This window comes from Heptranchias perlo, chromosome 1 (assembly GCF_035084215.1).
Source record: "Heptranchias perlo isolate sHepPer1 chromosome 1, sHepPer1.hap1, whole genome shotgun sequence".
Classification (NCBI taxonomy): domain Eukaryota; kingdom Metazoa; phylum Chordata; class Chondrichthyes; order Hexanchiformes; family Hexanchidae; genus Heptranchias; species Heptranchias perlo.
The window spans coordinates 151,237,169-151,262,774 of record NC_090325.1 but is presented as its reverse complement, the minus strand read 5'-3'; the positions used below and the strand labels follow the sequence as shown (position 1 = coordinate 151,262,774).

At 40.1% G+C, this 25,606-nt stretch overlaps 1 protein-coding gene across 5 annotated transcripts in view; it reads left to right on the top strand.

Annotated features, from left to right (window-relative positions):
* The window catches only part of rapgef2b (Rap guanine nucleotide exchange factor 2b), a 565,137-nt gene that overhangs the window by 515,132 nt on the left and 24,399 nt on the right, over positions 1-25,606 (top strand). For 3 of the 5 annotated variants that reach the window (XM_067992581.1, XM_067992598.1, XM_067992614.1), the window contains 8 exons: positions 2,155-2,178; positions 4,228-4,451; positions 9,293-9,475; positions 9,756-9,908; positions 15,904-16,020; positions 17,567-17,801; positions 21,323-21,897; positions 23,985-24,302. In XM_067992581.1, coding sequence (XP_067848682.1) covers positions 2,155-2,178; positions 4,228-4,451; positions 9,293-9,475; positions 9,756-9,908; positions 15,904-16,020; positions 17,567-17,801; positions 21,323-21,897; positions 23,985-24,302 — 1,829 coding nt within the window. The remainder of the gene's footprint in view (positions 1-2,154; positions 2,179-4,227; positions 4,452-9,292; positions 9,476-9,755; positions 9,909-15,903; positions 16,021-17,566; positions 17,802-21,322; positions 21,898-23,984; positions 24,303-25,606) is intronic. The other 2 variants (XM_067992588.1, XM_067992606.1) reach the window with 2 other exon arrangements.

Below are 25,606 nucleotides of genomic sequence, written 5' to 3'. Positions count from 1 at the left end.
CGAGCCATTTGCTTTCCTAACTGCCTGCAGTACATGCATATTAAATTCTTGTGTTTCTTGTTCGAGGACACCCACATTTAACAGTTTCTCACCATTTAAAAAATATTCTGTTTTTCTATTCTTCCTACCAAAGTGAATAACTTTATATTTCCCCACTTTATGCTCCATCTGCCACCTTCTTGCCCATTCACTTAATCTGTCTATATTCCTTTGCAGACTCTTTGGGCTCAATTTTAACATTGAAAATCGGATGGGTTGGAGGTGGGGGGCATTGAAAATTGCCACCATTTCAGACCCGCCTCCAACTCGCCCATTTCAGGTTTTCACCGGGGCGGGAAGAGGGGCGGGTGACCAACTCGCTCCCAGGAGGCGGGTCGGGCCTTAAAACCTTTCAAGGAGGCTTCAGGCCTCCATTTTTCTGGACTTCCCGATTTCAACCCTGGGGAGCCGGGATTGGAGGGGAGAAGGCCCGAGACTAACAGGTAGGTGCCTAGAAAGGCACAGCTTGTGGGCCCGGAGAAGCAGGAGTGCTTTCCCCACGCCCAACAAGCCTACCTGCACCAACCCCCCAACGATCACTGACACCCGACCCCCGATTGCGGACCCCCGACTCTGATCCTCCCCCTCAACGATCACGGAACCCCGCGATGACCCCCAATCCCGTCTCCCATGACTCACGATCTTTGTGCCAACCCATGCCCCCCCCCCCCAATCCATACAAACAAAGACTAACCTGCAGACTTACCTGAACATGTCCTCTCCCTGGCTGGTCTCACGTCCGATTTGAGACCAGCCTGTCAATCAGGCCGGTCAGTCGGACGGGAAACCGATTTAAAAAAAAATAAAAGACGTCCTTACGTCAAAATCGTATGGACTTCCGGGAAACCCGTACTAATGCGTTCCCTAACCTCAATTTGACCCCGCCCTCCCCGTTCCCGGCTCAGTTTTAAAATCGACCCCTTGTGTCCTCCTCGCAGCTTACTTTCCCACCTAGCTTTGTATTGTCAGCAAACTTGGATACATTACACTTGGTCCCTCCATCTAAGTCATTAATATAGATTGTAAATAGCTGAGGCCCAAGCACAGATCCTTGCGGCACCCCACTAGTTACAGCCTGCCAACCTGAGAATGACCCGTTTATCCCTACTCTCTGTTTTCAGTCCTTTAACCAATCCTGTATCCATGCTAATATATTACCCCCAACCCCATGAGCCCTTACCTTCTTTAACAACCTTTTATGTGGCACTTTATTGAATGCCTTTTGAAAGTCCAAATATACTACATCCACTGGTTCCCCTTTATCTACCCTGCTAGTTACATCCTCAAAAAACTCTAATAAATTTGTTAAACACGGTTTCCCTTTCATAAAACCATGTTGACTCTGCATTAAAAGCATTTGGTTTAGAATTAAGCCAAAATAAGGCTTTTTGGATGTGCAGTGTTGTGAAGAATTCACGTCTTATTTTGCTAAAGAAATACGACTATATGTTGCACAGATATTGGCTTTGAATTTAGAGGTAGGTTTTCAATGCCAGTTTTACTTGGGGGGAGGCAAGTTAAAAATCTACCCCATAGGCAAAATTTATTGAAGCCCAATCTGTACTACAAAAAAAGTACATTATTTTGGATTATAAGGAAATATAGCATATTTAACACAGCTTTAGACTGTCATTCAAATGAAATGTTGAAATATCTATCTGACATGTATCTGTAAAGTTCATAGAAATCCAGGTTTGAGGTGCTCTGTTCATTCTGGTTATCAGAGGTTCCCATAGACATTTGATTGTAGCTATAATGGACAGAATGTTTTCTGCATTTACTTGTCTTTATAAAGAACAGTGCCAAAACAGAACCTCCAAATAGCCTTCAATTATTGTATATCATTTCACTATTAACACATTGCAGTTTTCATTAAGTTACTTTCTTCATTGAAGGGTAAATGTTACTGCGACTGGACTTGGGAATGTTTGAATCTAACTTTGTGTTTGATCATGGTCAGCTTTCTGTGTTATGACTGAAGTGACTGGACTGTGTTATGTCCCTTGGCTTCTGTTACTGCATGTCTGAGATCTGGTCTTTTCTGTCTGAGCTTGTGATCTTTCTCTGTCTTTCTTCCTATACCCACGCTTCAATATTCATGGCTCTCACTTACAGGAAGAAGAAGTGGAGAAGTCTGGGGTAAGTGGTGGTACTGCAGGCACCAAGGACATTTTTTGCCATTTTGCATTTTTCCTATCTGCTGCTTCCTTTATGCTTTGACATTTTTCAGTTTAACCCCTTTATGCTCTGGCCTCATATTGGATGATCTTTACCTACTCACATGAGTTCTGTTCTAACATTGCTTAGGCTACTAAGGTCATTTAAAAGAGAGATTTTCTCAGCAATAGCTTCAAAACCATTAAAGCATGTAGTCCCTTAAAAGTTGTATATTTAATGATGGTTTGAAAATTACATTTAATATATACATGATAAATTGACAGATTTTTAGACCTGAAAACAGTAACTGTTTAAAAAGACATCTTTTAAAGCTGGACATGAAAAATTAAATATTGGCAGTCATAATTATGTGGATAATTAAATATAAGTACAATATACTTCCTGCCCTTTCCTACAGCATTAGGGACCTTGGGCTCAATTTTAAAACGGAGCCGGGAAGGGGGTCAAATTGAGGTCGGGAAATCCATTCATACGGGTTTCCTGGACATCCTTACGATTTTGACGTAAGGACGTTTTTTTTGTCGGTTTCCCGTCTGACTGACCAGTCTGATCGATGGGCTGGCCTCAGACAGACGGGAAACCAGACAGGGAGAGGATGTCCGCAGGTAAGTCTACAGGTAAGTCTTTGTATGGATGGGGGGGCGGGCATGGGTGGGCACAGGTTGGCACGGGGTCGTGAGTCATGGGAGATGGGATCGGGGGTCAGTCACGGGTGGGTGTCGGGATCAGGGGTCATTGCGGGAATCTGCAATCGTTGAGAAGGAGGATTGGGGGGAAGGGTCGGGGATCGGAGTGGGGGGAGGGTCGGGGGTCAGTGCAGATAGGTCGGTTGGGCTTGGGGGAAGCACTCCTGCTCTTCCGGGCCCACAAACTCTGCATTTCTGGGCACCTACCTGTTAGTCTCGGGCCTTCTCGCCTCCTTTTGCGAGGCGTAAAACAGAAGGCCTGGCAATCCCGGCCCCCTGGGGTTGAAATCGGGAAGTCCAGAAAAATGGAGGCCTGAAGCCTCCTTGAAAGGTTTTAGGGCCCAACCCGCCTCCTGGGAGCGGGTTGGTCACCCGCCCCGGTGAAAAGTGGAAATAGGCCGGTTGGAGGCGGGTTGGGGGCAGGTCTGAAATGGTGGCAATTTTAAATGCCCGCCCCCAACCCACCTGTTTTCAATGTTAAAATTGAGCCCCTTGATTTTGACTTTTGGTTTCATCAGTGGTTCAGCTCAATGTTGGGCTTGTATCTCTCTTGACAGCAGTTGATGGCGATAAATTTGAATAAACTTTAGGTACTTTTATAAATGGAAAATTGGATTTATTTATTTTACTAACTTATTTTGCTTTTACAGGGCAAATAACGCCACATATTTATACACAATTTGTTAAATACGTTCAATATAGTCGAAAAATTTTATTCTAAATATTTACCTGAATTTATGGGCGTTTTGATAGCTCAGGTGATAGGAATGATTTTTGAAGTCTCAGCCTTGAATGACTTTTGGGCTAAGCTACTGATGGACTGCAGTCCCTGTATTTGTTTTTCTATCTTATGTAAAGGGAAATGTTCAATCCTTTAGGAGCAGAAGAGAGTGGCTGCTTTAATTGTACCTCCCTGCTGATCATAAAGTGATGTAGAGAAATATTGAGATAATTTTGTTTCTAATATTGTCAGGATTTATTACAACAGCTATTTAACATCAGTCCTGCATGAGCTTCGACTCCTGCTCCAACAGTTCTGCCGGAGTAGTAGCTTCTTTTAAACTAGTAGGCAGAGATGCTTATAATGGTGTAAAGTTTGATTGCTAAGTTGAAGCAGGTAGGGCTGTCTGCAGAGTAGTTGCTGTTTTTTTTCCTTTCACTCTTCATTCCTTTTTCTTCATTTTTGTCTGTCTGACTTACTGGAATGAGGCATGTGTTATTTTGAGCTTGAACAAGACTGACCTCAATCTGACTTTTGCATGTCCCAGTCTTTGACCTTCCATGCTGAAACCAGCGGCATCTCTCTCTCTTTTCCCTGCGGCAGGTCGCTTAGCCAGGGCAGTACAAATGCTGCTGTGCTGGATGTGGTACAGGCAGGGGGACACAAGAAACGGGTGCGTCGCAGCTCGTTTCTCAATGCAAAGAAACTCTACGAAGATGCACAGATGGCTCGGAGGGTGAAACAATATCTTGCAAACCTTAACTTGGACATGGATGAAGAAAGCCTGCAGGCCTTGTCACTGCAGTGTGAGCCAGCCACTAATACATGTAAGTCGCAGATCTTTTTTATATTCATTGACAAAATATTTATTAGTTTGCTTTGTATCAACAAAAGGAGCAACCAGTATTTCAGATTTCATTAAGGTTGTGGGTTAAGGGAAATATTTAATTTCCTTCCAGTTGTGAAAAACAATAAATAACAACTTTGGAATGGTTTGTTAAAATATGAGTAATCTTGACTTTTAATATTACATTTTGTTAGAAAAGAAACAATTTATAATATGGTTCATTTTGCATAACTAAAATTAGATAATCCATTATGAAGTTAGGATTTAAAATTCGTTTTGTGACAGAACATCTGGAGCATTCTATAACATGCTTCCACAGGCAGTGTTTTAATTAAAAATATTGCCTGAATGTTTAATTAAAACTCCAATGATTAAGTATCAATTGAGTGCTCCAGATTAATGACAAATATGCCAATCCCATTCAGCAGGTTGAAGGAGCTGTCATTGCTGTTCAATTTGCAGATCCAGGGAAATGACAGTCTCCTTGGGTCAACTGATTTTAATTTTTCAGCACTGAAATATGCACTAATATTACAGTTTAAACACCAAAAAGGCTGCAATATAGCAACACTTAATTATTTAACATAGTTTGTTTTTAATTCATTCTTATTTATAGCATCAAGGATGTCCAGAGAGGATGGATTGTAAGTACAAAGAGTTTCATAGGGATAATCAATGGCTTTCGATATATTGGGCACAGAACTAGAGCAGGTGCAATATTAAATTTAGTTTTTAGTGGTCCACTAAAACTGGTTTGTAACTTGAAAGTAGGTACATTTGGGTTCCAGTTATGATTGTATACTTGGATTTGATTTCGCAATTAAAGCCAGAAATGCCAGGTCGTTAAAGATTTTAGAAAATGAAAATTTGGAGTATGAGAAGCATTCCCAAGGGGACCAAGTTTGAACAAAGGAAAAAGAAAAATGTTTTTGGATCATTTTAAGGGATGTGATAAAGCACTATATCCCTATGAGAAGCATGATGAGGTTTCATGGGAAGCTTTTAAAGAAAGTTAAGATTTATGGAATTAACAGTGCATAAATAAATTGGATTGAAAGCAGAAGGTTATGATTAATAGAAGAAGCACTTCCTGGGAGTAAGTAGTAGAGATCTCTTTTTATTCACACATTTCATAAGATTGAAACCATCTGTTCAGCTGCTTCTGCTGCTTCCTCCCCTTATTCTTGCCCACCAAACCAAACCTCCCCCCAAGGCCCACCCCTGGCCTAGCCCTGAACCTGCATATTTCTATAAACTCTCTTCTATCACTCCCATGCCCTCTCCAAGCTCATTTTGTCCATGAGACCCACCTCCTGCTCCTTTGATTCCATTTTCACTAAACTGCTGACCACCCAACTTCCCTCATTGGCTCCCAATCCCACAACAACTCCAATTTAAAATTCTTCTCCTCATGTTTAAAATATGGTCTTGCCTCTCCCTATCTCTATAACATCCTCCGTACCTAAACTCCCCCACCCCCCCAACAAACTGTCCATTCCTCTTACTCTGGCCTTGTGTTCCTTCTTCATCCCCCCCCCCCGCCCCCCTCGCCACTCTTCCCACTATTGGCAGCCGTGATTTCAGGCGTCGAGGCTTGATGCGCTACAATTTCTTCCCTGAACCTCTCCACCGCCCTCCCCTCCTTTAAGATGCTCCTCAAAACCCACCTCACCATTCTAATATCTCCTTTGGCTCAGCATCCATTTTCATTTTATTGTGCCACTGTGAAGCACCTAGAGACGTTTGTCGAAATTAAAGGTGCTTTATAAATGCAAGATGTCGTACGAACACAGAACTAGAGAGCAAGTTTTTTTTAAAAAAGGCCCTGAGAGAAATACTTTTCAAAACTGATGAGTACCAATACAATGGCAGGCAGGAGCAAGGGTAGAAACTATCGAATGTAATTACCTTCAAGGGCTCGGTATATGGTTATACTAACCATTTTGTTAATTATTTTATTTCTTTTTGTAAGTATCACAATTTACAAGTAATATAGAGACAAATTACATTGTAATTGTAAATGCTAAACTGCCATAGGCACAAGTTTAAAATCTCAATATCTAGTTTATTTAGTAGTTAAATGGTTAAGATAATGCTTACAGGGCAGATTCATTGACTGTCTTGTACTGTAGCTGCATTAATTGTATGGAATTCGTATTCAGCCATGGAATTTATATAAAAAATTAAATAGAAACACATTTGAGTATATTATACATTGTTGATGGTGTTTAAATTGGCATGCTGAAAATCTAAGGGACTGGGTAACAGATGTCTTGAATCATGGAGAAGTGTGGTCAATATTTCAAATGGGATCATGCAGTAAACTGAAAACATGTTTCATCTGTATCCATAAAATGTGACTTGCAAAGGAGAGAAAAAAATGAGTTACTTGGATTAGCAACGCACGTCAATATTAATTCTTGAACCAACTGGATTAGCAGTTTGGAGAACCAAAAAAGGGATTTTATATTGCAAGTAAAACATCATTATTCTTTCAGTAAATGGTTATTATAACCAGATTTGAGTATAACAGAAATGCTGTATTGAGATTAAGTTAGAAAAAAGTGGCACTTGGTGAAGTTTTGCTTGTGTCAATAATTTGCAGGTATCTGATTTACATTTCTGTTGATTTGACTGCAAAATAATGACTCATAGTATTTGACTACAATTAGCAGTTTAAAACTCTCTTTTCTTTAAACTATTAGCACCTACCAGAATATGTGTATCTTGAAAACAGTACAAATCAGTACAGTTAATGAATTCCATTCCTGCACTCTTTAGTTCAGTAAAATTCGCTCCCATGAGACCTGGAGGTGGTTGACGCATAGGATGATGGCTTCAAAAAAGTGCCAAACAGTGAAATACATGGCCAAGTATTTGATTTTTAAAAATTACCTGCTGATTTCCAGTGGTGTTTTTTGTGGGTAGTCCAAGGTCTGGCATACAGTTGTAATGTTTAGGTCCTTATGTGGAGGTATGTTTAACCTGCTCTTTAAAGCCACTGCTCAGATATTCCCTAAGGGGAAGCGTTTGGAATAGGCACATCCTGACATTAATTAAAGGCTGATTATTGGTTGCAGTTCCTTAACATTGACCATTGACTCCTGCATTGGGGATAGGCCCAGTTAGAAAAAAACAGCAACATGTGACCAACTTTCTTTCACCCTTTTTTAAAAAACTTTTGGCATTTTTGAAGTGTGCTCTTTTGACTGTGATGGATGCTTGCTGGATGCAAGATTTGAGTGGAGCTCCCATGATGGGAGTCAATTGGATATGAAAAAGGAGAGGTTGAAAAAAACCCAACAAAGATCCGCATTGAAAACCAAAAAAAAAGAAAGAACAGTAAAAATAAACCTAAAAATAAGTGCGCAAGAAATAAGCTTAAAATAATTAATTCCTTGCACATTTATTTTTAGGTATATTTTTGCTGGTTTTAAAAAAAGTTATTTTAATTTTAATGGAGTTGTTTTCTTCGTGGGTCTTTGTCAAGTATGGAGTTTGTTTTGCCCATTCCCTTTTTCATGGCCACTTGATTCTCTGCATTCCATAGGAAAAAAATTGCATCCAATCCATTGCTGACTGCACATACACAATTGTAAAAACTGCAGAGAAAAAACGTTTTGAAACTGCTGCGAAAAGAAAAAACAAATAAGGGTTGCCCATGAAGTAAGACTAACTCTAGATGCCAAGAATAAAATCAGGCGATGCAAAAATTTGTATGTAAAAAGTTGTGATACCCAAGATGTGAGGTTACAGGCATGTGCTATATGCACTATTTTATATATATTTTGGATGTAAAAGTGTGGAGACTAGGTGGCTCACTGGGTTAGAAAACTGTCAGAAGTTCTGGAACACAGGTTTCAATGTTTTTTCCATGCTGGATATACTGGTCCTATTTGAAATGAATTTGTATAGTGTCCCTAGAGAGTGAGAGTCAACAAAACTGCTCACAATTTGGTACTAAATTGACAGTCTCAAACACCAAAAAGGATGGTTGTTGTGGGAAATTAAGATATCACACTGGTGTATATGGGAAAATTACTTTTCAGAGGTTGGGATAAAGGCACATTAATGAGGCAAAGTAGAGGACACTTTAATATCCCTCTGACTTGGGAATATTTGATTTTGATATTTGGTACAAAAATTTGCTTAAGCTTCCACTCTCTCACACCAGTGCCCCTCTTGATGTGCACAAAATGAATTACAATTTTCAAAAATGTATTCTTGCACTATGCTCCATTTCTGGCTGAGAGGACAGGCTTGGAGGCATGTTCTCAAACTCTTTTATAGTGATTGCTATAATTGTGCAAAAGTAATTGTATGTGTGTGTTTATTTTCACTCTCTGCTCAGGGCCTATCTCTGAAGAAGCTCACTTTGGTACAGCTCATTAGTGCTCCAGATCATTGTACCAATTTCAATAATGTTTTAAAGAGTAAAACTGGGAACTAAATATTTTTTTATTCTACCTCAGGTGGAAGAAAAGGTTTTTCAATCTTTTTTGTGTTTATTCCTGTTCCAAAACTTTGTAAAACTGTAGGGCATCAATTGTCTTTTAAAAACTGCTCTTTGCAGCATGATGACGTTGTTGCAGTTTTAGTTAAACTTCTGAAACAAAAAAAGCAGGGACCAAAAATAAAAGTCAAATCAAGTAATACCAAATCATTTGAAACTAAACTGAATTGTAGCATGATTCATTCCCCCATCCCAAGAAATACAATTTTCCATGCCAGCAAGTTAAGTGATTAAAAATTGTAAGTTGGAATCTTGCTTTTTCAATGAAATCTGTACATATGTATTTTTCCTTCTTCATCGGTATCTAGTACCCAAGAGCACAGGAGAAAAGAAAGCAGGGAAACTGTCAGATACATCTCCAGTTGCTCCGAGATCAGGGGCACAGCATCAGAAGCAACAGCAGCAGAAAGTTAATCAGGCCCTCCAGGTCCCAGCTGTATCACTGTATCCATCACGCAAGAAAGTCCAAGTTAAAGACCTCCCTCCATTTGGTAATATAAGACTTCCAATTTTTAAAAGTAATTTGTGCTGCTCTGCATTTGATCTGAGTGTTAGCAATTTTCCTTCCACAAAGTGAGCATGAAAAATAACCTGTCTGAAGAGCCAGTTCAGTAGAATATCAAGTGTTTTTGTTCGAAAGACTTGTGAATTTGATTTATTCAAATATCTTTTATTTATAATTGTATATTGTTCCGCATTATTTTGCTTTGTATGTGTTGAAATGAACACGGTTACTTTAACTGTATTACTACTTTAATTTCTGTCCTTAAGGCACCCATTCTCCTCAAGCTTTGAAGAAAATTCTGTCTTTGTCTGAAGAAGCAAATTTGGATCGAAATAAAAAGCAGGCAGAAGATACTATATCAAACACATCATCCCAGCTGTCGTCTCCTCCTACGTCTCCTCAGACCTCGCCAAGGAAAGGTAGCGTCTTAGAAAGAAAATGCACCAAATCCCAATATGTGTCCCCTCCCAAGCCCAAGAAAAGTCAGTGCATTTATGCCCAAATCTGTCACATCACTACCCTCTAGTGGCTATTCGTATGTCATGTGCACTTACCATGTTAATTGGAGATGTGTGGTTTTTGCTGGTTTTAAGGAGCCCAATGCCTACCTTGCTCGTAAAAGAATGGAGCACCTCATAGTAAAGTATGATAATGGACATGGCTGTAATGGCAAATGGCAAAACTATTTTGCAATAACCTTTTACATTAAACCCACTATTATTCTTAATTATTGCAAAATACCTTGACAAATCCATTTACACATATTCAATAATATTATCTCTAATACAGCTGACTCCAGGTGCTTTGCATTGGAATGGTGTAAATAATTCCGCTGGTTTTTCCCCCATAGAAATAGTTTAAATTGCCACAAATATGTTTACTTCATGTTCACTAACAGTAGTTATAGAGTTGGACAGAGTATAAAACAGGAAATTAGAGGAGCATGTAACAAGGATAATACAATAATCATGGGGGACTTCAATCTTCATATAGACTGGGCAAACAAAATTGGCAAAAGTAGTTTGGAGGGTGAGTTCATGGAATGCATTCAAGACAGTTTTCTAGAACAATGTGTCAAGGAACCAACTAGGGAACAGGCTATTTTAGATCTAGTATTGTCTAATAAGACCAGGTTAATTAGTAATCTTATAGTTAGGATCCTCTAGGGAAGGATGATCATGATATGATAGAATTTCATATTGAGTTTGAGTGTCATGTAGTTAAGTCCGAAACTAGGGTCTTAAATTTAAACAAAGGCAATTACGTAGGTATGAGAGGCGAGTTGGTTAAGGTAGATTGGGAAATAGGAGTAAAAGATATGACAGTAGATAAGTAATTTAAAGAAATAATTCATAATTCTCACCAAATATACATTCCCTTGAGGAATAAAAACTTAACGGGAAAAATGATCCAACTGTGGCTAACTAGAGAAGTTAAGGTTAGTATTAAATTAGAAGAGGCTTACAATGTTGCCCAAAAGAGTAGTAAGCCTGAAGATTGGTAGGGTTTTAGAAATCAGCAAAGGATAAGCAAGAAATTGATTAAGAGGGAGAAAATTGAATATGAGAGAAAACTAACAATAAATATAAAAACAGATTGTAAGAGCTTCTACAAGTATGTAAAAAGGAAGAGATTAGCGGAAGTAAACGTTGGTCCCTTAAAGGCAGAGACAGGAGAAATTATAATGGGGAATAAGGAAATGGCAGAGACGTTAAACAAATATTTTGTATCTATCTTCACAGTAGAAGACACAAAAAAATACCGAAAATTGTGGGGAACCAAGTGTTTAATGAGAGTGAGGAACTTAAAGTAATTAAGATTAGTAAAGAAAAAGTACTGGAGAAATTAATGGGACTAAAAGCCGACAAATCCCCTGGATCCGATGGTCTACATCCTAGGATTTTAAAAGAGGTGGCTGCAGAGATAGTGGATGCATTGGTTTTGATCTTCCAGAATTCCCTAAATTCTAGAACGTTCCCCGTGGATTGGAAGGTAGCAAATGTAACCCCGCTATTCAAGAAAGGAGGGAAAGAGAAAGCAAGGAACTGTAGGCCAATTAGCCTGACATCAGTCGGGAAAATGATAGAATCTATTAAGGACGTAGTAACAGGGCACTTAGAAAATCATAACATGATTAGGCAGAGTCAACACGGTTTTATGAAAGGGAAAGCGTGTTTAACAAATGTATTAGAATTTTTTGAGGGTGTAACCAGCAGGGAGATAAAGGGGAACCAGTGGATGTAGTATATTTGGATTTTCAAAAGGCATTCGATAAGGTGCCACACAAGAGGTTGTTACATAAGATTAGGGCTCATGGGATTGGGGGTAATATAATAGCATGGATTGAGGATTGGTTAACGGACAGAAAAGAGAGAGTAGGAATGAACGGGTCATTTTCGGGTTGGCAGTTTGTAACTAGTGGGGTGCCTCAAGGATCAGTGCTTGGGTCTCAGCTGTTTACAACATATATCAACGACTTAGATGAGGGGATGAGTTTGCTGATGATACAAAGTTGGTGGGAAAGTAAGCTGTGAGGAGGATGCAAAGAAACTGCAAAGAGATATAGGCAGGTTAAGTGAGTGAGCGAGAAGGTGGCAGATGGAGTATAATGTGGGGAAATGTGAAATCATCCACTTTCGTAGGAAGAATACAAAAGCAGAATATTTTTTAAAAGGTGAGAGACTAAGAAATGTTGGTAGTCAGAGGGATTTGGGTGTCCTTGTACATGAATCACAGAAAGTTAACATGCAGGTAAAGCAAGCAATTAGGAAGGCAAATGGTATGTTGTACTCCAACCCCCTTGCAAGAAAGGCTAAGAGTAAAGAGGTCTTGCTGCAATTATATAGGGCTTTGGTGAGACCACACCTGGAGTACTGTGTACAGTTTTGGTCTCCTTACCTAAGGAAGGATGCACTTGCCTTAAAGGGGGTACAACAAAGGTTCACTAGATTGATTCCTGGGATGAGAGGGTTGTCCTATGAGGAGAGATTGTGTACAATGGGCCTATATTCATAGAATCATAGAAATTTACGGCACAGAAGGAGACCATTCAGCCCATCGTGTCTGTGCCTGCCAAAAAAGAGCTATCCAGCCGAAACCCACTTTCCAGGTCTTGGTCCATAGGCTTGTAGGTTACGGCACTTCAAGTGCATATCCAAGCACTTTTTAAATACGATGAGGGTTTCTGCCTCTACCACCCTTTCAGTTAGTGAGTTCCAGACCCCCACCACCCTCTGGGTGAAAAAAATTCTCCTCAACTCCCCTCTAAACCTTTTACCAATTACTTGAAATCTATGCCTCCTGATTATTGACCTCTCTGCTAAGGGAAATAGGCCCTTCCTATCCACTCAATCTAGGCCCCTCATAATTTTATACACCTCAATTAAATCTCCCCTGAGCCTCCTTTGTTCCAAAGAAAACAATCCCAGCCTATCCAATCTTTCCTCATAGCTAAAATTCTCCAGTCCTGGCAACATCCTCGTAAATCTCATCTGTACCCTCTCTAATGCAATCACATCTTTCCTATAATGTGACCAGAACTGTATGCAGTACTCTAGCTGTGGCCTAACTCGTGTTTTAAACAGTTGTAGCATAACCTCCCTGCTCTTATATTCTATGCCTTGGCTAATAAAGGAAAGTATCTCATATGCCTTTTTAACCACCTTATCTACCTGTCCTGCGACCTTCAGGGGTCTGTGGGCGTGCGCTCCAAGGTCCCTCTGTTCCTCTACACTTCTCAGTATCCTCCCATTTATTGTGTATTCACTTGCCTTGTTTGCCCTCTCCAAATGCATTACCTCACACTTCTCCAGATTGAATTCCATTTGCCACTTTTCTGCCCACCTGCCCAGCCCATTGATATCTTCCTGCAGTCTACAACTTTCTTCCTCACTATCAACCACACAGCCAATTTTTGTATCATCTGCAAACTTCTTAATCATGCCCCCTACGTTTAAGTCTAAATCAATAATATATACCACAAAAAGCAAGGGACCTAGTACTGAGCCTTGCGGAACCCCACTGGAATCATCGTTCCAGTCACAAAAACGCCCATCAACCATTTGCTTCCTGTCACTGAGCCAATTCTGGATCTAACTTGTCACTTTCCCTTGGATCCCATGGGCTTTGACTTTTCTGACCAGTCTGCCATGTGGGACCTTGTCAAAAGCCTTGCTAAAATCCATGTAGACTACATGAAATGCGCTACCCTCATCGACCCTCCTTGTTACCGCCTCAAAAAATTTAATCAAGTTAGTCAGACATGACTTTCCCTTAACAAATCCATGCTGACTGTCGTTGATTAATCCGTGCCTTTCTAAATGACAATTAATACTGTGCCTCAGAATTTTTTCCAATAATTTGCCCACCACCGAGGTTAGGCTGACTGGCCTGTAATTACTCGGTCTATCCTTTTCTCCCTTTTTAAACAACAGTCCAATGTTCGCAGTCTTCCAGTCCTCTGGCACACCTGTAGCCAGGGAGGATTGGAAAATGATGGTCAGAGCCTCCGCTATTTTCTCCCTTGCTTCTCTTAACAGCCTGGGCTACGTTTCATCTGGGCCTGGAGATTTATCTACTGTCAAGGAGGCCAAACCCTTTAATATTTCCACTCTCACTATGTTTATCCCATCCAATATTTCACGCTCCACCTCCTTAACTACAGTGTCTGCATGGTCCCCCTCTTTTGTGAAGACAGACGCGAAGTATTCATTAAGAACCATACCCACGTCTTCTGCCTCCATACACAGGTTACCTTTTTGGTCTCTAATAGGCCCTACTCTTTCCTTAGTTATCCTCTTGCTCTTTATGTATTTATAAAACACCTTTGGGTTTTCCTTGACTTCACTTGCCAATATTTTTTCATGCCCTCTCTTTGCTTTCCTAACATTCCCTGGAGTTTAGAAGAATGAGAGGTGATCTTATTGAAACATATAAAATTCTTAGAGGGCTTGAGAGGGTAGATGCTGAGAAGCTGTTTCCCCTGGCTGAAGGGTCTAGAACTAGGGGTCATAGTCTCAATATAAGAGGTCAGCCATTTAGGACTGAGATGATGAAAAATTTCTTCATTCAAAGGGTTGTGAATGTTTGAAATTCTCTACCCCAGAGGGCTGTGGATGCTCAGTCATTGAGTATATTCAAGACTGAGATTGATGGATGTTTGGATACTAAGGGAATCAAGGGATATGGCGATAAAGCGGAGTTGAGGTCGAAGATCAGCCATGATCTTATTGAATGGCAGAACATCCTCGAGGAGCCGTATGGCCTACTGCTGCTCCTATTTCTTATTTCTTATGTTGAAAAATTGCACCCCATCATTTCAAACTACAACTGACCAGCATGGCAAACAACTCCATTGTAAATTGGGAAAAAGTCCTGTTTCCCCTGTTGCTATTTGTTGGCTCAGGTCTTGTACTGCATAATTATGTGACCTTGGGATAGCATAAGTACTGAAATATTTTGCCACCATTGCAGCATTGGCTAATAGCTGCTTAGCTAACTAACTGATCGATCATAGCACGATAGAGTTTGGTGTTCCACTATTGAGTTAGACAATCTTTTAGTTCAGTCTGTGTGTTTCTGTATAGAAAGATTCGATATATGCTTGAATGAAACCATCATCTCATCAGTGCCATAGAACACATTATCGATAGAAATTAGCCTGAATCATCACAAGAAAATTCTTTTCACATTAATGGAAAACAATGTCCAGTACTGCTTTCAGGATGTTGAAAAAAATTAGATAAATACTTTTAATAATCCTTTGTCATACTCCCCTTTTTTCCACATTGAAAAATTACCTCTTCCAAGCTGTACCTCATTCAATAGGCAGTGCTTATATTTTTCACTTATGTAATTAAAGATTACTCTTGAAAACTGCAGACTGACTCCAGATAGTCACCAGAGTACTGTGAAAATAAGCACTCTCCTTTCAGTAACGTTTATTTCATACCCTTTTTGTAAATGTTAGAGCAAACCTTTTTCATATTTTTCATTTTAAGAGAAGTGTTTAAAAAATTGGCAGTATACAGATAACAGCCAGCATTTCATTTAACAGTGTAGCCCTTAATCCATGCCAGGATATGGATGTATCTGATATACTGTGAATTTGTCGGTTAGAGTACGTGGCATAGTTATTTTGTAAAAGTGTGGAATGATTGCCTTTGTATGTACAGGTATTTAATGTAGTAGACAGCCTCGTAGGTAATTCTATTTAATGGGGCAGAGAAAAATCGGGCTTTCTGCCAACTAATTATATGTGGTTAAAAGTCCCATAGAACTTCCTCTGAATTAGCCAGACTGTGACTTCACCACTGCAAAGGTTGTCTGGATAAATGAGAGCCTGGTTCTGTTCAAGGGAGATACAGTGAGTGTCAGATTTGATTTCTAAATTGGTTTTCTCATCCTGTTTGTCAGGTGGCAGTAAGCTGAGATCTCATGGCTCCAGACAGTCGGACCTAACAGGCTCTTCATCCCCTCTTGGAAGTGAAAACAGTAACAAGAATAACAATGCACCACGGACCTATGGGATAGGTGGGGTTGTTGTACAAAGTAAAATATACCACATTGGCTAGGGGGTTCAGCAGCCTTAGGGTATTCAACTGGAACGTGAGAACCAACTGTTATGCTAGTTTGAAAATCGCAGAATGTAGCCTTGGCATAGGTAATTGAGGAACAAAGTGGTAGACTAGAGAAACAAACGGAAGATTAGAAATCTGAATATGCGGAACAGTGATATTTTGTTATATAAAAATATAAAATCATGGTTCATTGTCAGAAGCTGGGTGCAGTGAAATAATGGCCATATATATTACAAAACTTTACAACATTTTATAAAACTGGGCCCTTACCCTTCTAAAATGACGACTCAATTGGTTTATATTTATTTGTAATGGAGTTTTTATTTTACAATCCATTGGTGATATAAACACAATTTCATAAGACCTGAGCCACCACCATCAGGAGGAGGGGAAACAGGTTATAGCTGCCTCAAGTGTACATTCACTTTTTGTTTTTTTTTTTGCAACTCCCCAAATGGTTAAGTGGTGCTTAAAAAGAAAAATGAACAGTTGTCTCATGTCTTGCACCAAGCGTTAAAAATGCACCTCTTTGTATTTATCTGCAGGTAAGCTTAAAAAAAAGAACAGGAATAGTTCAATGGATTCAGTGGGCAATACTTCCAAAGTCTCTAATGGCATCAATTCACTAGAGTGATAATAGAAATAACAGTACATACTTGTGAATTATTAATTAATAGAGAGCGTTGCGTGAAATATTTTGGAACAGTTTCAAATCTAATGAGTAATCCCATTGAGAACTAAATCTCACATTGAGTGACAATGCATCACTGTTATTCTTCTATTTGTGTGAAAGACCTTCATAACTCAGTCCATGCAAGCAATGCAATGTTTCTAAGTTGAAACTTTTGTATTCTTAAAAGAGCAATGCTAACATGCTGCAATTGATAGGTAATTATTTTAATCTTGTAATTTCAAGCTTTTGAAAAACAAATGTGGGTATTTCTTATTGCTTAATATGTCAGGCTCCCAGTAGTTTCCATATTTATTTCTTTAATTTACCTTTCAGGTTGAAATGGCACCCATTTGAAAAGGCAGCAATCTCTCATACATCTAATGCAGACATTTTAGGACCATAAATATATATTTTTAAAAAGTATATCCACTCTATTTTAATCTGTGTACAACATAAGAATGGCAATCATTTGATAAAGCCCTGCTAAACAGCATGAGTTTTTATATTGAAACCTCTGTCATTTTATCTTAGATCCAGAATTGACTTTCTGTAACTGGATAGATGTGTTTGAACCTGAATGTCATTGTTTTCCCTTTGTTTTTGTTCTGGGGAGATCCTTTATTCTGGTGACTTCCTCCAGTATACTGAACCTGTTTTGATTTTACACCAGTACAGGTTTACTGAATAAGTTAATTAGTGGGATGGTTGTGAAGTAATACTGTAATACTAACAAAATTCTAATTATTTTTCTTCACCAGCTCTTCCAAGTACATAACTGGTATTTAAATTTGGCTACTGAGTAAATCAAATCTTTTCTATTTTCCAGGTTTTGCTTTGGCACCAAGTGCTACTGCAGATAATTTTTCAGACTCTGGTCACAGTGAAATTTCCTCCCGCTCCAGCATTGTCAGCAATTCCTCCTTCGACTCAGTATCTGTCACCCTCCATGATGACCGGCGACAGCGACATTCTGTCAGTGTTATAGATTCAAATCTAGGCTTGGGTATAGAAAGAAGACTAGAAAAGCGATCAGCGGTTGACCCAGATCAATACTGCGTCAGGTTGGAGCAAGTTTTTGTTGTTTTTCAAACACTTAGCTATTGTTTGAAGTGCTGCAATTACAGAAAGTTTGCTACTTTAGCGTTTGCTGCATTCAAGTCCAAGGTTACTGCTAACTCTGCATCATTTAGTTTCCCACTAGGTCATTAAGTAGGTGGTTTGCTGTAGGTGAAAACACTTTGTCCTGTACTCATAGCCTTCAGCTAAGCATACGAGGAACACTGCCATTGCAAGCAGTGGCAGCTCCTGCAGATCAACCCCCTGGCTTTTATCTTAATTTTGAGGGGCAAGAGCTAACTTTGGCATTCACTATTATAAACAGTGACTGTGATGTCTGATACTGCAACTTACATTGCATCTTCCCAGTAAACACCAAGATATGTTTTCACTAGTGAATGAGTTAATTTCTTAATTTCTGAGATTCAAATAATTTCAGTACAGTTTACCTACCTATCTGTTCAGAGATCAGGAATAGCTACTTTACTCAGGTCAGATCAAAAATTGACGTGAAAGGTTGTTAAGTTTTGCCTGATCGAATCTTTAAAATCAAGTTTCCGCTCCTTAAACAGAATCAAGATTGCCCCAACCAAGGTCACAAACATTCTCTGTGCCTGTGACCCTGGTGTCTTATCGCTCCTGGTGCTCCTTGACTTCTCTGCAGCTGTTGACAGGGTCGTTCTCACCATCCTCCAACATCCCTTCTCTCTTGTCCAGCTTAATGGGACTGCTTTTCTTCTCACCCCTACACAGTCACCTCAGGAGTCCCCCTTGGCCCCCCCTCTTCCTCATCTATATGCTGCCCCTTGGCAATTTCATCCACAGCATCAGCTTCCACATGTATGCTGATGACGTCGGGCTCTACCACTCCACCACCTCTCTTGACTCCCCCCACCCCCTCCATTGCTTCTAGTGTTTTCAGAGTGCTTGCCTGACATCCAGTCTTGGATCAGCCATCGTTTCCTCCAACTAAATATTGGGAAGACCAAGATCATCATCTCACACCCTGTCACAAACTCCATACTCTTGCCATTGACTCCATCCTCCTCCCTGGCCACTATCTCAGGCTGAACCAGACAATCCTATTCGAAGCTGAGCTGAGCTTCCGACCCCATATCCTCTCCACCACAAATAACGCATTCTTCCACCTCTGTAACATCGTCCACTTCTGCCCCTTCGTCAGCCCGCCTGCCAGTGAAACCCTAATCCATGCCTATATCATCTCCAGATTTGACTATTCTAATGGCCTCCGAGCCTCCACCAGCCACAAACTTCAGCTCATCGAAAACTCTGCTGCCTGTATCCTATCCTGCAATAAGACCTGTACATCCCTGACCTCACTGACCCACATTGCCTCCCAGTTCCCCAACACCTCAAATTAAAAATGTTTAAATTTATCCTCCCTATCTTTGTAACTTCCTCCAGCAATACAACCGCCCCCCCCCACCCCCCCCCCCCCCCACACACACAAACGTTCCATTCCTCTGACTCCGACCTCTTGTGCATTGTCTCCTCCCTTTGCCCTACAATATGTAGCCATGCCTTCAGCTGCTCAGCCCCATGTTCTGGAATTTCCTCCCTAAACCCTCTGTGCTTCTCCTCCTTTAAGACCCTCCTTAAAACCCATGTTTTTGACCAAGCTTTTTGGCAACCTCTCCTAATATCTCCTCCTATGACTCAGTTACACCTCTGTAGCACCATGGACATTTTTCTATATTATAGACACTATATAAATGCAAGTTGTTGTTGTTCTGCAGTGATCAAATAATACTAAAAGGTAGAAGAATGGGTACTTTCAAATGTGAGTTATTCAGTATCTGTTAGTCAAGCTCAGCTAGTAGCCTAGAAATTGGGCCCCGCAGCGCCCATTTTTTGGGCGCTACTTGGACGACTAATCTGGTGGACAGGAAGCGTGTACACATTTCTGTCCGGAAGTGCGCCTCATTGGGTAAGGACAAAAAACATGCATCCTTTACCCACGCCTGAAACAAACATTAGGCCCTTTGCATATGCAAATAAGGGGCCTAACACCTATTCGATATCCTCTCTCCAAGATTAGTTTGCCCTGAGGTAGCCGGCGTCTACCCCCCACACCCTCCCCTGAGCCCAGAAACGGTTGTGCCCGAATTTCTGGACCATAGTTTCTGCCTCATCACTATTCAAATTTAAGTGGTGGGGAGGAAAATTTGAGATGGCACTATAAGATCACTTCAGATAGTTGGGACATGTGCATATGAACTGTGCCTCATGAAATTTCCAATTCAGGTACCCTAAGATTAAATAGATTTTTCTATGAAACCACTGCATCTTAGAACTGTGTTTCAATGTTATGTGTATCGGACCCACTTTTTGCGGGCCATTTAGTATGTTTGGTGCATTGTTCTATATCATTTGTGAAGTTGCAGCATTTGGGTTTTCCAGCCTAAAAAAACGTATTTACCCATTTCCTCTATTTGCCATTGTCCAACACACGCATCGCCTAAGACAGCTGGGTGGCCCTATAGGTTAATGCGTTGCCTTTTCACCTCGGGTACTTGAGTGATGTCCAGCTCATATGGTTGGGAAAGTCTCCTTTATCAGTTTGCTGCATGGTTCCTACAGGAAATTTCAATCCAGAGCAGAAATTTTAAATCGGCAATCCCACTCAGATGCTAGAGGATGGTCAAGTGTAAAATGGGGAAAAGAAAAAACAGTAGCGGTTGCTTTCTGAAATTGGGTTGAAGGCTGCTTCAAAGTTGAGGGAGCTTTGTTCTGCATCTGACCATTCGCCAGCAGTGATTTGGCCCAAAAAAGCTCTCACATTTAAGGTTATTTTCTAAGCTGGGTTTCACTGCACCCGAAGTCAACCAATCTGCAAGGACAGTATAGCCATCTATGCTCAGGCCTCTGCAGTACATACTCTTAAACAAAGGGAAATGCACCACATCAGTGTGGGTTAACTTTTATTTTTTGTAGCCACTCCCAGTTTTCCTCTGTGCCGTGCATTCACTTGGCACCTCCCTCAAATGGGTCAGTTTAGATTTGGAACTTAAAGTATCTTATCAAAAAGCTTCAACCCTTTTCATGGGCTTCCTATGCTATGCAACATCAGTTGGAGTGCAACCTGTTCCAAGACTGTCAGTGCGGATTTGAACTAGCTTCCAGGATATTTATGATTGTGACCAAAGGTGCTTTCCCTTTTGAGTCCACGGGATTCTGGCCTCTATTCCACCATCTTTTTTCCCTGTTTTCTCTCTCTTCCCCCGCAACCCCGCCCCACCAGTAATTTGACCTATGGCTGGGAAGGCAGTGATTTGGGAATTGTGGTGTGAACACATCCCTTCACTCCGTGGTGCTGATGCTCCTATAGTAGTTTTAAGTTTAAGGGGTCCAACCAGGAGCAATGTGATGATTATACTTTCTTGCCTCTAATGAACATTGTAAAGGTTGAGCTAACTTTCAATCTATCCAGTGCCCTTTAAATGTGTGAGAATGTAATTTCCATTATTGTTTTCCAACATTTAAATCAATGCTTTCTCTTATTTAGTTCCTTTACACCAATAAGCACAGAGAGCAGAGGAAGCCTGTATGCAGGAGCAGCAGTACTGTCTTCACCAAGTATGGAGGAGTTAACCCAGGACCAGGGAGACCGAACTTCCCTTGATGCAGCAGACAGTGGTCGAGGAAGTTGGACTTCTTGTTCAAGCGGATCTCATGATAACATCCAAACAATTCAGCACCAGAAAAGTTGGGAGACGCTCAGTAGTTTGGGGAATCTTCATTATGAGAGCTCTGCTGAAGGAACAGGACTAACAACCATGTGGGCTACAGGTAGCCACGTGGACCAAACCATATTCTCTGAACATGGCACAAAATTCAACAGGCACAGCCAACCTAAAGATAGCATTGATCATGCTCAGTCAAGAAGTAGCTGGGCATCATCAACAGGCTATTGGGCAGAGGATTCTGAAGGTGACACAGGAACTATAAAACGGAGAGGTGGAAAGGATGTGGCAGTTGACTCTGAAGGAAGCAGCACAGCATTAGCTGCAGAAGATTCTAAGCAGAATGTTAGGCCTTCTCATATAGCAGTATCTTCATCAACAGCAAAAGGCCTCATTGGTAAGTGTACATCAAGTTCAACACAAAGCATCTACACAAATGAGGTGGTTCTTTTTCAATAAGTTTTTTTAATTTCTGGAAACTACAGTATGATTTTCTTCTACTTTTAAAAATAAATTTACTTTTAGATTTCCCCTTCCCCCATGACTCACTGTTCACCAGTTCAGTCCCAGTTGCATTACTGTTATTGATTTGGCTTCTGGGAAGTGTGCAAGAGTGGCCAGGGTGAGTTGTCTGCATTCTTTCCTCTCCCCGCCCATGGTCTTGCCAGTGGGAAGGGGTGAAGATTGTGTTCAGTGGAAAGAATCGATTAGAAACAAAAAAAAAATGTCATGCTGTAAATTTTATTTGAATAGAATTCACTGCAGGGGCTCTCTTTTTAAATAGAACAAGAGCCCATACTTTAAGATATTTGAATTTCTTCCCTTCCCTTATCTAACATGGCAGCATCCATAGTATGTCTCCCTGTGATGACCTCTGATGCTAGTCTGCATTGGAGAACACCCCTGGATAACTCTCCTTTCCTGTGCATGGAAACTTTAGCCTGTGTCCAATGCTGAAGATAAACTAGTTTTAAAATGAAAACAGAAAATTTTCAAAATATTAGTTCTTGCAAGTGTTTGTGTATGGAGCAGCAGTAGGCTAGATGAAGTCTGTGAACTTTCTGTACAGAAATATAAATAAGTTGGTTAATAGTTGAGCTAACAGTACTGACTGGAATGGCTTTTATGCCCATGTGAAAAATGGACTATAATGTTGATAAGAGTTGCTAAGCAAATCAGCACCATTAAGTAGATCAGGTAGAACTTTAATTTATTGCATAGGCTTATGTATAAATTATGCTTTCACCTGCTTACTTCCAATGCCATATACTACTCCCAAAAGATGAGGTTGACAGATGCCCTGTTCCCAGGCCCAGTGCTGTCAACCACTACCTTCAGAAGTCAGAGTTGGAATGCTGTGCACTGAACTACATGATGTGGAGATGCCGGTGATGGACTGGGGTTGACAATTGTAAACAATTTTACAACACCAAGTTATAGTCCAGCAATTTTATTTTAAATTCACAAGCTTTCGGAGGCTTCCTCCTTCCTCAGGTGAACGTTGTTGGAAATGAAATCCTCGAAATGAAATCGCATTTATAAATCACAGAACAATGCTTGGTGATTACAGACAGTTTTTTCAACTGCCCGTTGCCAAGGCAATCAGTGTGCAGACAGACAGGTGTTACCTGCAAGGTCTGTTACCTGCAGGTAACACCTGTCTGTCTGCACACTGATTGCCTTGGCAACGGGCAGTTGAAAAAACTGTCTGTAATCACCAAGCATTGTTCTGTGATTTATAAATGCGATTTCATTTCGAGGACTTCATTTCTAACAACGTTCACCTGAGGAAGGAGGAAGCCTCCGAAAGCTTGTGAATTTAAAATAAAATTGCTGGACTATAACCTGAACTACATGGGATGAGGAAGGAAACCAATATCCTTCCACTGCACTATAAAGTATAACAAACCATTAATTTATAAAATTTAAAGTCAGAGGTCCGAAAGCTACCTCTGTGCTTTTTTTTTATTTTTGAAAAATGATAGTTGACTAGGTGAAATGAAAGAGGGCCCAGAAAATTAGATTTAATACAGTAACTTTGTTTGATATAATTTTTCTAGTGAGTTTGTAAAGTATGATTTAATGAGAAGAAAAGATTCTTGAACAAAGCCCTTGGACTCTGTTACAGCTTTGTCCATTCAGTTTGATTTTAGAAACATTTCAACTTTGAAGCTTTGGTTCTTTTTTTAAATCCCATTGGCAGGATTTACACTTTCCTAACCAGCTATCATTTTGAATTTTTCAGTTCTCTACATCATCAAATCAATCTAGTCTCAAAAGACCCAACTTCTTTACACTCTGCTCCTAGACTGTACCACTTTTAAAATTTTATTTTCTCTCTTAACTTCTTAAATCCTGTTACTGTCAGCATAGCATCTCCTCTTGTTTTGTGCCTTTCCATGGACCTGCTTTCAGTTCCTGACTCTCTTGTATGCCATGTTAATAATTAATCATCTCTTATGGTAGTGTATTGTGTTACTACAGCACGAAAAGAGGGCAGATATCGAGAACCACCACCAACACCTCCAGGGTATGTTGGAATTCCCATTGCAGACTTCCAAGAAGGCCATCGACATCCAGGCATGAAGCCTCCAGATTATAATGTGGCACTACAAAGGTCACAGTTCGTAGCAAGACCATGTGACCCCCTTGGACTCTCATCTGTTCAAAGTGCAACTTCACATACAATCAGTCACTCACAGGTCAGGCCTCTTAGCCGGCCTCAGTGGCACAAGCCAAATGAGTCAGACCCCAGGCTAGCTCACCTGCAGTCCCAAGGTTTCCCATCTGAGGATGAGGATGGTAAGTTCTAAATGATTATTTTGATCAATGGTATTGCTATATAATTAAATGCACGCAGGGTGTGCTGGCTGTATTCTTTCGAATTCGGATGAGCAGAAAATATGCCAGAATCCTGTTATGAATACAGAAGGAAATAATTTGAACTGCTGGGTTACTTAGTACTTTATAGAAATCTAAATTGCATGATTGGAAACGGTAATAAGTACTTCAGTTGAGGAATTCAGACGATTTTATAAAGAAGGGCAGCGCTTAAGAAAGTTATGCAATTGAGTGGTTTTTATTACTCCTATGTCATTTTGTTATTTTCTCTAATCTACAAATTCAGAGCCCCCTCAGAATAGTGAATGTACATTATAACCCCTTAGAACATGAACCTGTTTTCCAGCTTTTACTAAAATTTAGCCTTTGTGTTTCAAATGGAGCTGATTGCTGAGGAAGCTGAACTCTCTTGCCTATTCAAATGAGGAAATTCTATTTTTGAATTTTTTTTCTAAGGCTAATAAATCTATCTGCTTTACTAGTGTAAATATTACCTATGTAAAATTTTGTATTTACACATTTGATGTGCAGAATACCAACTTTAGCTTCTGTTGTCTTGCTAGATAATTTATTTGGTACGTCTTTATGAAAATTTCTATCACTATTCTGTTAGATTTAGAGAATGCCTGATTAACACATACTCACTTTGATCTGATAAAATCCCTTTCTAACTGTGACAGCTGAAAATCTTAAGTATAGCTCAGTTAGGTTTGACATTCACACTGAAATATTAGCTAAACATCTTGATCTTCAATTCATTGTTAAAATATAGCTATTTAATTTTTAATTATAATTTCTTTCAATACATATTCAATTATGCATTTATCAGCTTGCTTAATGTTATAATATGAAATGCTATAAAGAGATTTTGAATTTCATGCCCTAAGGTGGGGTTGGAGAGTAGTAGAGGAAAAGAGAAGAAATATCATAGTATCTGTGTTTTTCCTGATCTTTTTTCCCTATTCCTACTTTCCTGAAGGTGGGGATTAATGTGGGAACATGATTCATTTGGCACTGGTAGTCCTCCAGTACATTGTCTATGTGGCTATTTCTCATGTGAACTTGGATAGTGAGTGTTGGACTGTTCACCTGTGCGAGCCATCATAGCCAAGTACATTCTCATTTTCAGTTGGTGCCCAGCACCCTTTCCACCAGAATTAACTAGGCGGCCATAAGAAGCAGCAATTATCCCATCTCCAACCTCCCTTTCCTCTTCAAAGTCCTTGAACGAGTTGTCGCCTCCCAAATCCGTGCCCATCTTTCTC